Source organism: Panthera onca, chromosome C1 (genome assembly GCF_046562875.1).
Source record: "Panthera onca isolate mPanOnc1 chromosome C1, mPanOnc1 haplotype 2, whole genome shotgun sequence".
In the NCBI taxonomy this organism is placed as follows: Eukaryota; Metazoa; Chordata; class Mammalia; order Carnivora; family Felidae; genus Panthera; species Panthera onca.
This window is the reverse complement of record NC_138346.1, coordinates 197684205-197696704: the sequence shown is the minus strand read 5'-3', so window position 1 is coordinate 197696704 and position 12500 is coordinate 197684205. Positions and strand designations below refer to the sequence as shown.

At 60.7% G+C, this 12500-nt stretch overlaps 1 protein-coding gene across 1 annotated transcript; it reads left to right on the top strand.

Annotated features, from left to right (window-relative positions):
- The first annotated feature begins 3027 nt into the window (after nt 1-3027).
- HCRTR1 (hypocretin receptor 1) lies at nt 3028-11994 on the top strand. Its single transcript, XM_060625131.2, has 8 exons — nt 3028-3224; nt 4395-4725; nt 4962-5140; nt 6369-6612; nt 7054-7169; nt 8326-8552; nt 9343-9464; nt 11162-11994. Exons 2-8 carry the CDS (start codon nt 4515-4517, stop codon nt 11350-11352), a joined length of 1290 nt encoding a protein of 429 aa, XP_060481114.1. The 5' UTR covers nt 3028-3224; nt 4395-4514; the 3' UTR covers nt 11353-11994.
- The last annotated feature ends 506 nt before the right edge of the window (nt 11995-12500 follow it).

Here is a 12500-nt window from a genome sequence, read left to right as displayed (position 1 = left end):
CTGGTTCCAGGAAAGAGGTCATGTGGCCGCCAGTTTGACAGACAGCTCAGGCAAAGCAAAGGCTTCAGGCCGGTCCTTCCTGGTCAGAGCGGGTGCCAGGGCTGAGTGCCCAGCCTGGAGATGGAGGGCATGAGGTCCCTGGATGCCTCCCCTGGGCACTGGTGCTTGGCCAGGAGTTGCCAGAGGCCAGTGCTATTGGGCCTGAGGACCAAAGCACCACAGCCCCTTGTGGGTCCTCCAGAGCGTCACTGGCCCCTCTGGGTATCGCAGGATTTTCTCTGAGCATCTGCCCAGGGGTCTCTCCCTCGTGCCCACCTTGGCCAAACAACTGGCCTCTCTCCTCAGGCCATGGCTGAGGGAGCCAGACTCAGGACCAGAGGGACCTGGGGGCTCAAAGCCTCCTCCCTGACCAGGGTCTGATAGGGAGAAATATTGCTGCCTGGGGGGTCAGCTTCACTTCTCCTCCTGTTCTGGGGAGGTGAAGGTCACTGACCTGTCCCCTGTGTTCCTCCAGCTCCCTTCCCACACACTCCTGATCCTTCCTCCTGGAAAGCAGCCATCTCTGGGGTCCCCAAGGGGGAACAGAGGATTGGCCTTTGGGATCCCTTTTAAGGGGAGCTGAGACTGGCTCTGTGAAGCTGAATTCTCAGCCACGAGTCCTTCCCCACGCCGACACGTGCACCCCATGTATAATGGTTTGGGGCACCTGGGGAGCCCCGTGCTCACTCCAGCCCAGGGGGTATGGGAGGTCCCGGACTATGGCATCCCAAGCTCTGGGCTGGGCTCTAAGCCTGGGCTGTGCTGGACTCCGCTGGGGCCCACTGCCTGGGTGGGTGTCTGCATGGGTCTCTACCTGTCGCATTACCAGCTGCACCTTGTCGTTGCTGCTGGTGTTTGAGTGTCCCCGCACGATCTGGCTCCCACCCCACGTCGTAGCCCCTCCCCAGTCCTTCCACAGCAAGCAATCACAGCTCTAGATGGGCGGGGGGGGGGGGGTAGCGTGGGGGATGAGATGAGTCATCGCTGTGGGGGCAGACATACCAAGCCCCACAAACACACAGTCGCGGTGCTGCGGACACAAAGGCATGCGCACACTCACGTTCCCACGCTCACAGGGGCACATGCCGGGAGGCCCGTGCTCCCCAGAGCCACAACTGCACATTCAGACACACAGAGAGACAGACACCCCCTCCACACACACACACACACACACACATTCCTTATGGACACAACTGCACAAAGTGAAGCCCCATACAGAAACATCCCACCCAGGTGATCCCCACGTCACCACCCCAGAGCCTGTTCTCCACTCACGCACACACTCAGAGACACAAACACACACACAGTCACATGTCAGGTTCTTCAGACATACACTCACAGCCCCAACTTCTAAATACAGAAACACACACACACATACACAGGCGCACACGCAGTCACACACACACACACACACACACACACACACACACACAGACGCGTGTGCACTCGCACCAGGCACTTCTGTCTCGAGTCCCCTCATCCATTCCCCTGCCTCTGCCAGCACCCCAGGAAGGCAGGACAGAGCGCCAGAACCATAGGGATGCTATGACCTGGCACCCATCCTGCCCAGGGACAGTGCTGTGCCATGGGGTCAGCTTCACTTCTCCTCCTGTTCTGGGGAGGTGAAGGTCACTGACCTGTCCCCTGTGTTCCTCCAGCTCCCCTCTCACTCACTCTGGGCCCTAATGGTCCATCTCTAGCTCCTCTGAGAAAGGACTTTGGCTGCCACAGGGAAGATGGAGGTTACATCTCAGGAATCATCTCCAGGGAGCGAAGGAGTGTGAGTCTCCTAAGGTGACAGAGAATGGTGGGATCTGATGTGTTAGGAAGGTCCTGTCCTGAGGCAGGCACAGCCAAGGTGGCTGCCTGATGCCCAGGGGGTCACCCGTGGCCTACCTGTGGTTCCTGAAACGCCCAACCTCCATACATTTGCACCTGCTGTTTCCTCTACCTGGAACCCTCTCTGGGGCCACCACAATCCCCCTTGCAAGGCTACCTTCTCATTTTTCAGGTCCCCGTGTTCTCGCTCCAGGAAGTCTGTCCTGATACCCTGGCTGAAGCAGTCTGTCCTTCTGGGTCTCCTCACAGCAATCCTCGTGCGATAGCATATTTGCTGGCTTGGGAGCCTCCCACCCCCAGCCCGCCTGAGCGCCTCTGTCCGGCAAGGAGGTGGGTAAACCCAGAGAGAATCACAGGCCTGAACCCCACCTCTGCCTCTGCTGTGTGGCCTCGAGCAAGTCACTGAACCCAGTGAGTCCAGTGTCCTCATCCGGAAAATGGGGACAATAGCAACTACCTCCCCGGATTGGCCTGAAGAATAAGTGAGATCACGCATGGTGGGGCCCATGCAAGTGGCAGCTGTGTTTTTCTAGCTCATTGGCTGGCACACAGCTTAGTCCATGTTTGTTGAATTAGTCAGCCCCTCTGGCTTTCCTCTTCCTGCCCCCACCTACCATCCATCCATTTTGGGAGGGGGTTAAAGTAGGTACCAAGGAAAAGGATGGAGGGGGGCAGACAGAACGGGGCGGGGGGGGGGCGCGCTGGGAGATGGACGAGGAGGGCGCTCACTGCAGCAGCTGCAGCCGGAGCGTGGCCGGGGGCGGTGCAGGCACCGACTCTCACTCCTGTGACCCACCTGTGCCATCATCCTCGCGAGCTAGCTGAGGCCGCGAGGAGAGTTGGCGCTGTGGCCCTCCGAAGCTGCCCAGGGCCCGCCAGCACACAGTAGGTGCGCTCTGAACGCCCAGGGACCGGAGGCGTAAATGCCGACTGAACGCGAACGTATGAATGAACGGACGGACGCGTGAATGGAGGTGGGATGGAAGCAAGAAGTGGCAGACGAGGAGGAACGAGCGTCTCCCCCGCCCTCCCAGTCTCGGGCTGAGCGACGTGAAGCCGAGACCGGCTGGGGGCTCCCCTCCCCGCCGGCCCCTCCCGCCCGGCCGCCCCCCCCCTCCCCGCGGCGCGCAGCCCGGCGGAGCCCGCGCCCAGCCAGAGCCCGCGTTGGAGCAGCGGCTCGCACCCAGCAGAGCGAGCCCAGGCAGCGCAGCCTTGGGAGGGGGCTTCCCCGGACCCCTCCCCCGGCCCGGGCCCCTGGAGCCCGACCTTCCGGGCAGGGAGGCGGAGTCCCCGGTGCAAAGTCCGGGGACCAGCAGCCGAGGACGCCAGGGTCCCGGAGCCAACAGGTGCGGGGCTTGGGGGATCCCCAGGCCCGGGGTGGGGGTTCCAAAGGACCCTCGGCGGGAGCCAGGAGTCTCGGGGCAAAACCTGGGTGCTGGGAGGCGGGGTCCCCAGTAGGCAGTGCCCTCCTCCCGGCAGGCTTCTGCAGAACCCTTAGCGCCCTCGCTCCCCCACCTACTCCCCGCAGCCTCCCACAGCGCCCGAGGTGCAGGGAGGTCCCGCTGAGGGAGTGGGCTCGCCGGCGCTGGGAGGGGGTACGAAGGAGCCCCCCCTCGCCCTCCCCCCAGCGGTCACCGGGGCCCGGCAACCCTCCCACACACGTCCGGGGTCGTCCCTGCCCAGCCTTGGGAAGGAGGGGTCTGAGCGAAAGAGGAGGGGCGGGGAGCGAGGCCCGATTTATGAATGGAGAGAGCGGCCTGCGCGCCGGCCCAGCGACCCCTGGCGGCCGTCGGGGCGCATCGCGGCCCCGGGGGTCTGAGGGGCCTGGCCGCTGAGCCTGGGGCTCTTCTCTGGCTTCCAGGGAGGTGGTCGGTTCCTCCCTACACCTCTCCCGTGTGTGTGTGTGTGTGTGTGTGTGTGTGTGTGTGTGTGTGTTTCCTAGCCGGGAGGGTCCAGGTCTGGCGGGCGGGGGGGCGGGCCCTGGGTCTCTAACGCGTCCCTTGACCATTTTTTCAACCAAAAAATTCAGGCCTGTGAACTGACTCAGGAGAGAACATTTGCCATCGGGATGGCTTCCCCTCACAAATCTATGGTGTTTGGTGGATTCAGACAGACCTGGCATAGTAGCTTGGTGACCCTGAGCAAGGGGCTCAACCCCTCTGAGCTGCTTCTGCAAAGCAGGGTTCTCTAATGGTAGCCCCAGGCGACCCTGAAGCTGGCTCTCCCCGCCCCCCCCCCCCCCAGTGGGTAAAGCACTAGACATGCTCACCGTGGCCCTGTGAGGCAGGTGGTTATTACTCCTTTGGATAGATGGGGAAACCGAGGCTGAAAAGGGCGACGTAAGTTACCCAAGAGCAACTTGCATGGAATTGAGATGCGAGCCACATCTGTCTTTCTCCATCTATTTCGGGCTCACTGTAACCTAACAGCACTGTGAGAATTAAGAGGGAGCTTGTATGCTAATTGCCTGGCACACTCCTAATGTTCTTTCTTCTTTCCTCCCCTCCTTCCTTCAGGAGGTTTGGGGCTGGGACCCCAGAGACCTAGGTGCAAGGGAAGTGGGCTGAGGCCAGGCCAGGGCTCCCCTCCCTCTGCAGAGCCCAGGATGCCCCTCGGCTGCAGCAGCTTCTGAGTTCATGGAGCCCTCAGCCACCCCAGGGGCCCAGACGGGGACCCCCACTGGTGGTGGGGAACCGTCACCGTCACCGTCACCGGTGCCTCCTGACTATGAAGACGAGTTCCTGCGCTATCTGTGGCGCGATTATCTGTACCCGAAGCAGTACGAGTGGGTCCTCATCGCTGCCTACGTGGCTGTGTTCCTTGTGGCCCTGGTGGGCAACACGCTGGGTAGGTGTTTAGGTTCCTGTGGTGCTGCGGATTTCCCTTGGGGACTGGAAGGGGTCCTGGGCCTCACTTCTCTCTCTCCCCCTCCCCTACCTTCCCTTGGCTGGGTAGTGTGGGGGATGGTTTGGGTAGCGTGGGACGGGGGGGTTGGTGGGGGAGAGACACTGGCTAGGATGGGCGTGGCTCTGCCCCTGGCTTCACCTCCTCCTCTTCTTCCCACCTCCCCACCTGCCCTGCAGTCTGCCTGGCCGTGTGGAGGAACCACCACATGAGGACGGTCACCAACTACTTCATTGTCAACCTGTCCCTGGCTGACGTGCTGGTGACAGCCATCTGCCTGCCAGCCAGCCTGCTGGTGGACATCACTGAGTCCTGGCTCTTCGGTCATGCCCTCTGCAAGGTCATCCCCTATCTCCAGGTGAGCTCTGCCCGGGTGCTGCTCGTCACCCCTCTGTCATCCCAAGTCCAGAAACCACGGCCTTGCCTAGACCTCAGTGACCCTCAGACTTGCCTTTCAGACAGGACACGGTGGCTCGGTTTCCCTGCACTGTCATTCTCTATTATCAGCGGGGACAGGCCATGAGGCCTGACACTTGAGGACACAGACACAGCCCCACACACTCCCCCTGCAGAGATCCCTTCCTGGTCACACCCGCAGACCCCCCCCCGCCCCACACACACAGCCATGTGTGGACACATGTACAGTCACCTCCAGGCGCCTGGGACACAGTGGAGGAAAGAGGCACAAGCCTGTGGTGACAGACGCAGATGCATGCTGAGCCTGTTCTTTGATTTCAAGGGGGCTGGTTTGCGGGGGTCGCTGGAAAGTATCCCCCCTCCCCTACCATCCCCGGCCAGGGCCTTCCCTCCCCCAGAGGTGGGAATCAGGATGTCCAGATGGGGTTGGTGGGCTGGAAAGAGGGCTGACCAGAGGCCAGAATGGCCCCTCAGCTGCACCCCTCGACCCTCTCCTCATACCCCAGAGGGCAGGGGGGTGCTCTCCTGGAGGCAGTGCCCACCTTCACCTCTGGCCTAGGCTTGTGTCTGCCTCCCAGGATGAGGCTCTTTCCTAACGGCCCGGGGAAGGGATGGCATCCTGGGCAGAGAGAAATGCCTCTCGGATTTCCATCGTTTTCAGGTCTTCTGCTCAATGGATTAACCCCGGCAACCCTGAGACTAAAGACAGGGTGGGGGGTGGGGGGAGCGGTGAGGACATTCACCTCAGGCAAATTATTTAACCTTTCTGTGCCTCAGTGTCGTCATCTGTGACACGGGGGTGCGAGTACACATCACGGGGTTGTGGTGAGGATAAAGAGAACAGTGGCACGGAGTAGTTTCCATGAGCGTAAGTTATTATTCATCATAGAGGAGCACCCAGTAGGGGCCAGGTCTCGACCTGGACGTTTTCCATCCATGATTTCATGGATTCTCATAAGAATCCCTCCAGGTGGCTGACATGGTCCCGTCCTGCAGATGAGGCTCAGGGAGGGTGAGTGATCTACCCACATGCGCCCAGCCAGTGAGTGGCGCGGTCAGGACACGCACCACCCCTGGCTGCCTGGTATTTCGGGGCTCGGAGCCCCGTCTCTCACCCCGCGTCTGTGGGTGGCCCCCCAGAAGGCTGACATCCTGTCCCCATGGGGCAGGCCGTGTCTGTGTCAGTGGCAGTGCTGACTCTCAGCTTCATCGCCCTGGACCGCTGGTATGCCATCTGCCACCCGCTGTTGTTCAAGAGCACCGCCCGTCGTGCCCGTGGCTCCATCCTGGGTATCTGGGCTGTGTCACTGGCTGTCATGGTGCCCCAGGCCGCCGTCATGGAATGCCGCAGCGTGCTCCCCGAGCTAGCCAACCGCACCCGGCTCTTCTCGGTCTGTGATGAACACTGGGCAGGTAACGGCGGGAGCCTTGAGCAGGCATCGCTGAAGTGGGCACCTCTGGGGCACATACCCCTAGGGCAGGTGTCTGTCCGTGTACTTCTGGGGTGGGCTCCCCCAGGGTGGGTGTCTCCCAAAAGGACACCCTGGAGTAGCCTTCTACCGGCTACCCTCCCAGGGTGGGTATAACCCCTTCATGGATGCCATAGAACGGCCACCTACCAGGGATACCTCCAGGGTGGGTACCTCCTCGAGTCTAGACATCTGCTAGGAGTCCCTCCAGAATGGACACCCCCAGGCCGGGCAGCTGCGGGGTCTCTCTGCCACGGTGTCTGTATCAGGCCCTGCCACTTGCTTGGGCTCCATGGCTCTAGTTGGGGGAGGGTGGCATTGCTAAGCACGACAAGCTGGACGCTCCCACAGTGGGTCCAGCCCTTTTATCTCTTGACCCCTACAGATGACCTCTATCCCAAGATCTACCACAGTTGCTTCTTCATTGTCACCTACCTGGCCCCGCTGGGCCTCATGGCCATGGCCTATTTCCAGATCTTCCGCAAGCTCTGGGGCCGCCAGGTGAGGCCCACGCTGGTGTCACTGTCCGGGCTGGGAGGGGAAGGGGGTACTGGTCTAAGGGAATAGACAGTCCTGTGCTTTCAGGACATGCCATCCTGGCTGCAACCAGAGAGAGGCAAGGCCTAGGGACATGGCAAGGTCAAGGCCAAAGTGCTAGTGCCTCCCCTGGAACTGGATAGTGACTAATATCAGTTTCAGTATCTAATAGCTAATCATCGTTCTAGTAGCAGGAATGTCTTCACAACCATCTCAACTGACCAACAGCAGGTTCTGTCTGGGGTGGAGTGTGGGGGAGAGAATTGCTCAGAAGTTCCTGGCACCAGCAGGACCAAGTTCTGGGTCCCGTGCTTGGGCAATGAGAGGATACAGACCAGAACGTGACCAGCCCGCAGTCTGCCAGCACTTAACCATCCACCCCTAACAGCTTCCCAGTCAGGATGGCGAGAGTCACTGTGCTCATCTAATGGATGAGAAAACTGAGGCTCAGAGAAGGAAAGCGAGTCGATCGAGGAAGGTCACGTAACTCGCGGGTGGCTGAGCTGGCCCTAGACCCCCAGTTTCCTGAGCTGTAGCCCCGCGCCCCTCTGGTGGGGGGTGATCTAGGTGTCCAGTGGTATGAGACTTCAAGGGTATCTATGGCTGCTCCGGGAGCCTGCAACCCTCGTAGGCTTCCGGGCACTGACCTAGGCAGGGACTGTGCTCTGAGGTCCAGACCATTCCGAGCTGCCCACCTGCTCACCCCTTGCCCAGGCCTCCCCACAGTCAGGCGCAGGCCAGGGGGAGGCACAACTCACCCCCCGCCCTTACCCCCACAACAGGAGCTGATGATCTAGAGTCTTCTGCCTCTCTGAGTTTCAGTTGCGTCATTTTTAACTAAGGGCCAGTGACACCTTCCCAGAAGGCACGTTGTGGGTGGGCTCACAATGAACTAATGGAAAGTGAAAGTGCATTGTTCACCCTCCAGTCCGGAGTGTCGGTCTTTGTCGTGAATATTAGGTTTCTTCGCATGGCGGCGAGAGCATTTGTTCCCTTCGCCCACCTGCACCCTGCCCCAGGGTCCGCCCCGGGGGGGGGGGGGGGTGCGGGACCCAGCAAAGGGGAAGGACTCTCCCCGGGAGCTCCGCCCACCGCCACCATGTCTGTGTGTGCTGGACAGATCCCTGGCACCACCTCGGCCCTGGTGAGGAACTGGAAGCGGCCCTCAGACCAGTCGGAGGACCAGGGACAGGGCCCCAGCACAGAGCCCCCGCCTCGGGCCCGGGCCTTCCTGGCTGAGGTGAAGCAGGTGCGAGCTCGCAGGAAGACGGCCAAGATGCTGATGGTGGTGCTGCTGGTGTTTGCCCTCTGCTACCTGCCCATCAGTGTCCTCAATGTCCTCAAGAGGTGAGAGCACAAGGGGGGGTGGGGGTGGGCCCGGAGGAAGGGGCTCTCTCTGCTTTGCCGGAAGACCGGCTCGGGCACTCACCCACGGTGTGGCCTTGGGGTGGGTCATCTCTCTTCTCCGAGCCTCCGAACCTCAAGTTCTCACCTGTATAACGTGAATAATAACAGTCCTGGCCTGCTAGGGCTATTGTGAAGATTCTTCCGTCTAGTCACCCAGCCATCTGATCGCAGGGGCTGGGAACAGTGACCACAGGACAAAGTCCCTGCCCTCGTGGAGGCTACATCTAGCGGGAGAGAGAAATAAGTCTCTATTGCACTGGCAGGCAGTGAGACTACTATGAAGACAAATAAAATAGGGAAAGAGGATAGCGATGGTGACAGGAGTTGGTGCGCTTGTGTGTGTGTGTGTGTGTTTTAAGATATGATCTTTAAAAAAAAAAAAAGCTCATCTGAGGAAATGACATCTGGCAGAGATCTGAAGGAAGGGAGAGACCGAGGGACGAGGCCCCACAGGTGTCTGGAGGGACAGGGCTCGAAGCGGAGGGAAGATGGGGCTTGGCACGTGAGGGGCCGCAGGGTGCAGGGAAGGAGCGCGGGCTGCTCGTCAGGAGCCGATCTCGGTAGAGTTTGTGCTTGGCGGCTTCCGGGCTGTGTGACCTTGGGCAAATCACTTTCCCTTTCTGAGCCTTGGTTTTCCTGTCTTTTAGATGAGGGTAGCGACTCCTGCCCCAGCTGCACACATGCACACACATCTACCCCCCATTTCTGACTGTGGTCCCCTCGGCCCTAGGGTGTTTGGGATGTTCCGCCAAGCCAGTGACCGAGAGGCCGTCTACGCCTGCTTCACCTTCTCCCACTGGCTGGTCTATGCCAACAGCGCAGCCAATCCCATCATCTACAACTTCCTCAGTGGTGAGTGGGCTGGGGAGGCGGGGCGACCGAGGGTGGCAGCGGTGCCCAGGACAACAGGCTGCTAACCCCCAATCCAGGCTGAATAAAGGGATGGCCCCTGCTCCCTCCTGGGGATCGTCGTGAGCTTGCTCTGGGAACCCGCATCAGGAAAGACTCGGCCCTGCCCAGGAGCCCTGGTCTGAGTGGAAGGCGGGACTCACTCCCACCGGGGGCCCAGATCCAGTTGTACAGATTATGCAGACCAGTGAGGGGGTGGGAAAGGCAGGGGCTAGGCCAGCTCACCTCCACCCCCGCCTGGTGCCTGCACAGCGGGACCTCCAGTCGGCTGGTCTGGCCAACACAGGCTCCAGAAGGAGCCAGGCCTGTGGGAAGAGGTGCCGGGAGTGCCTGCCTGGGAGGGTGACTGTGTAACTGAGTCATCGGGGGAAGGGAGGGTCACCAGCAGAGACGGCCCAGGGCCAGGAAAGGGTTTCCCTATGCCCAGCTAGACAGGTACAGGTAGAGTGGCCAGAATACAGAGGGGTTTTCCCTGGATCCACCTGCCCCCAAGACCAGCCATCTTGTCCCCTCTGGAAGTCCCGGCGTCTCCACTCCCCCAGCCGTACCCCAGGCCACTCCCCTCTGCTGTCCTGCCCTCTGCACCCCTCGCTCGACCTCCCAGTCCCAGGATGGTAACACCTCCACCCTCGGACCCACCTGGGTTCAGCAGAAGAGTGGCTCACAAGACATCTGGCCCCAGAACTAGGCCTAACAAACTGGTCCAGATGGCTGTTCAAGCCTGGGCACAAGTAATCTTTGAGAAAAGGGTGAAAGGCTGAAAGAAGGAGGGGCCAGGGGTCCGTACCACAACCCTCATTGAGATTGAAGAAGTATTCCCTGAGCTCAGAGGGGAGAACAGAAGAGATAAGGGCTGCGGCAGAGGCGGCAGCAGACTTCTTGCTGGGCATTTCCTGTCTGGGTTGCATTAACTGAGCACCTACTGTGTGCCCAGCCCTCCACTGGGGCCCCACAGAAGCATGGTCAAGGAGGTTTCTGCTCCGGACATAGTCTATTTCCCTGGTGTTCCTTGGCTGACCGAGGTGGCTGAGGTAGTCCCTCCTTCCCTACTCCATCCTCCCCTTGAAGCGAAGGGCTCTGGAATGAGAACCAGGCCTGAACTCTGGCTGGGTGACCTCGGGCAAGTCTCTGCACCTCTATGCAGCTCCCCTGTGAGGTCAGGATAAAAGCTGCCAGCCTCTCAGGGAGCTGGGATGAGAGGGGGGCGGCGGGGGAGGCAGGGGTGCCCGGCACCGTGCTTTGCGCAGGCTGCTGCTGTTCTTTCCATCACCATGGGGCACAGGTAGGGAAAGCCTAGCCCCGGCTGGGGGGCCTGAGCCCCTCCACCTACTCGCCAAGGAGGGCGGAGGTGGCCCCAGGCCCCCGAGCCAGACACCACGTTTTGAGCCCGGCTCAGAGCCAGAGCGCAGTCAAGGAATCAGATGAAAATTGCATTTCTCCTTGGGAACTGCTCCAGGGCCTCTGTCCTCACTCTCCCTGGCAGTGACGAGGTCGCCTTCAGGCTTTCTCCATCCCAGCTCAGCTCCGCCCTCCCGCCCCCTCACAGGCAGCTTGGCTGGAGCTGCGTGGGTGTCCCTGGGCCCAAGGCCCTTCCTGCTTCGTCCATCTCCTTATGGCTGTGTCTTCTGTCTCCAACCAAGGCAAATTCCGGGAGCAGTTTAAGGCCGCCTTCTCCTGCTGCCTGCCTGGCCTGGGTCCCTGCGGCTCTCCGAAGGCCCCCAGCCCCCGCTCCTCTGCCAGCCACAAGTCCTTTTCCTTGCACAGCCGGTGCTCCGTCTCCAAAGTCCCTGAGCACGTGGTGCTCACCAGTGTCACCACGGTGCTGCCCTGAGCGAGGGCTGCCCTGGTGGCGGCAGGGTGTGCAAGCCTTGGGCTTGCTCCTCTGGCTCCTGGGGGACCCACCTCCTCGTGGAGACTGCTGGATGCAGGGAGGAGGCTGGGGCTCCAGACCTGGTTTTCTGCCTGTTTAACTCTGGGCAAGTGACTTCCCTTCTCTGAACCCTGTCTCCTAAGCAGGATTGATGGGAGGATTAAGCATGCTCGAGAAAGCGGAAAGCCTTTTGTAGACTGGGAAGTGTCATGGATAGGATTATCATATTCCTCTCGAGTGGCTGTGCCCCACGGTACCATCCATCCCCATCGTCCTTCCGCAGCCTGGCCTTCCTCCCAAAGATCCCCCTCCCACCCAATCACAGGCCTTCCCTGGAGTCTGCTGTAAGGGTCCCGGCAGGCATTCCCATCTGGCCGAGTGGCTCCGGCTAAAGCCCACTTGTTCTGAGGCCCGTGCGAACTAATCTGGGTCCATCCAGCCTTCTCCCAGCGGGAACAGAGCCCCGTCCTCACCAGGCGCCCGGTGCACACACCATAGACCGGACTCCGTTGGCTTTCTGGTGTGATAGAACACTCTCCATGTGGCCATTTGGCATGGAGGCCAGCAGCCTGAAGCAATTGTAATTAAAAGCCTGGCACTGAATGTTCCCTTTCCTTGTCATTGCACAAAATCTGTGCTGCCTAGGTGAGGAGAGAGAAGGTGGGGAAGCTTGGGGGAGGGGAGCAGACAGGCATTACTGGAATGCTAGTATCTGCTGACCGCTCCCACCCCCCACCCCCAACACACCGGATCCCAGAGGGGCTCCTAGCCAGGATTCGGAGCGCACGCGGTGCCGCCCCCTCAGGCGGTGCCAACCCTCCAGTGCCCAGGACCTGGATCCTTGACACATCTGTCTGCTTCTGGGCCTGGCGGCCTCTGGGAGGTAAGGGAGATGGCGGCAGCAGTGTGCGGGGCGGGGAGCGGTGGGCAGACAGCAGGGTTCACAGACTGATTTACTGCTACCTTCCCCTTCTTGGAAATCGGGCTCGCATTTACTTTCTCTGAACTCACAGGATAAAAAGAGAAAGCCGCAGACATGCTCCGTCTGCCACCAGGATGATTAGAGGGCTGCCAGAGGCCCCGATCCCCGTTGCCAGAGCAGGAAGTGG

Excerpts from the sequence above, each read along its gene's own strand:
- HCRTR1 (XM_060625131.2), top strand. The coding sequence starts at position 4,515 with ATGGAGCCCTCAGCCACCCCAGGGGCCCAGACGGGGACCCCCACTGGT. Across the intron at positions 8,553-9,342 it reads GTCCTCAATGTCCTCAAGAG|GGTGTTTGGGATGTTCCGCC; the intron begins GTGAGAGCACAA and ends CCTCGGCCCTAG. Across the intron at positions 9,465-11,161 it reads CATCTACAACTTCCTCAGTG|GCAAATTCCGGGAGCAGTTT; the intron begins GTGAGTGGGCTG and ends TCTCCAACCAAG.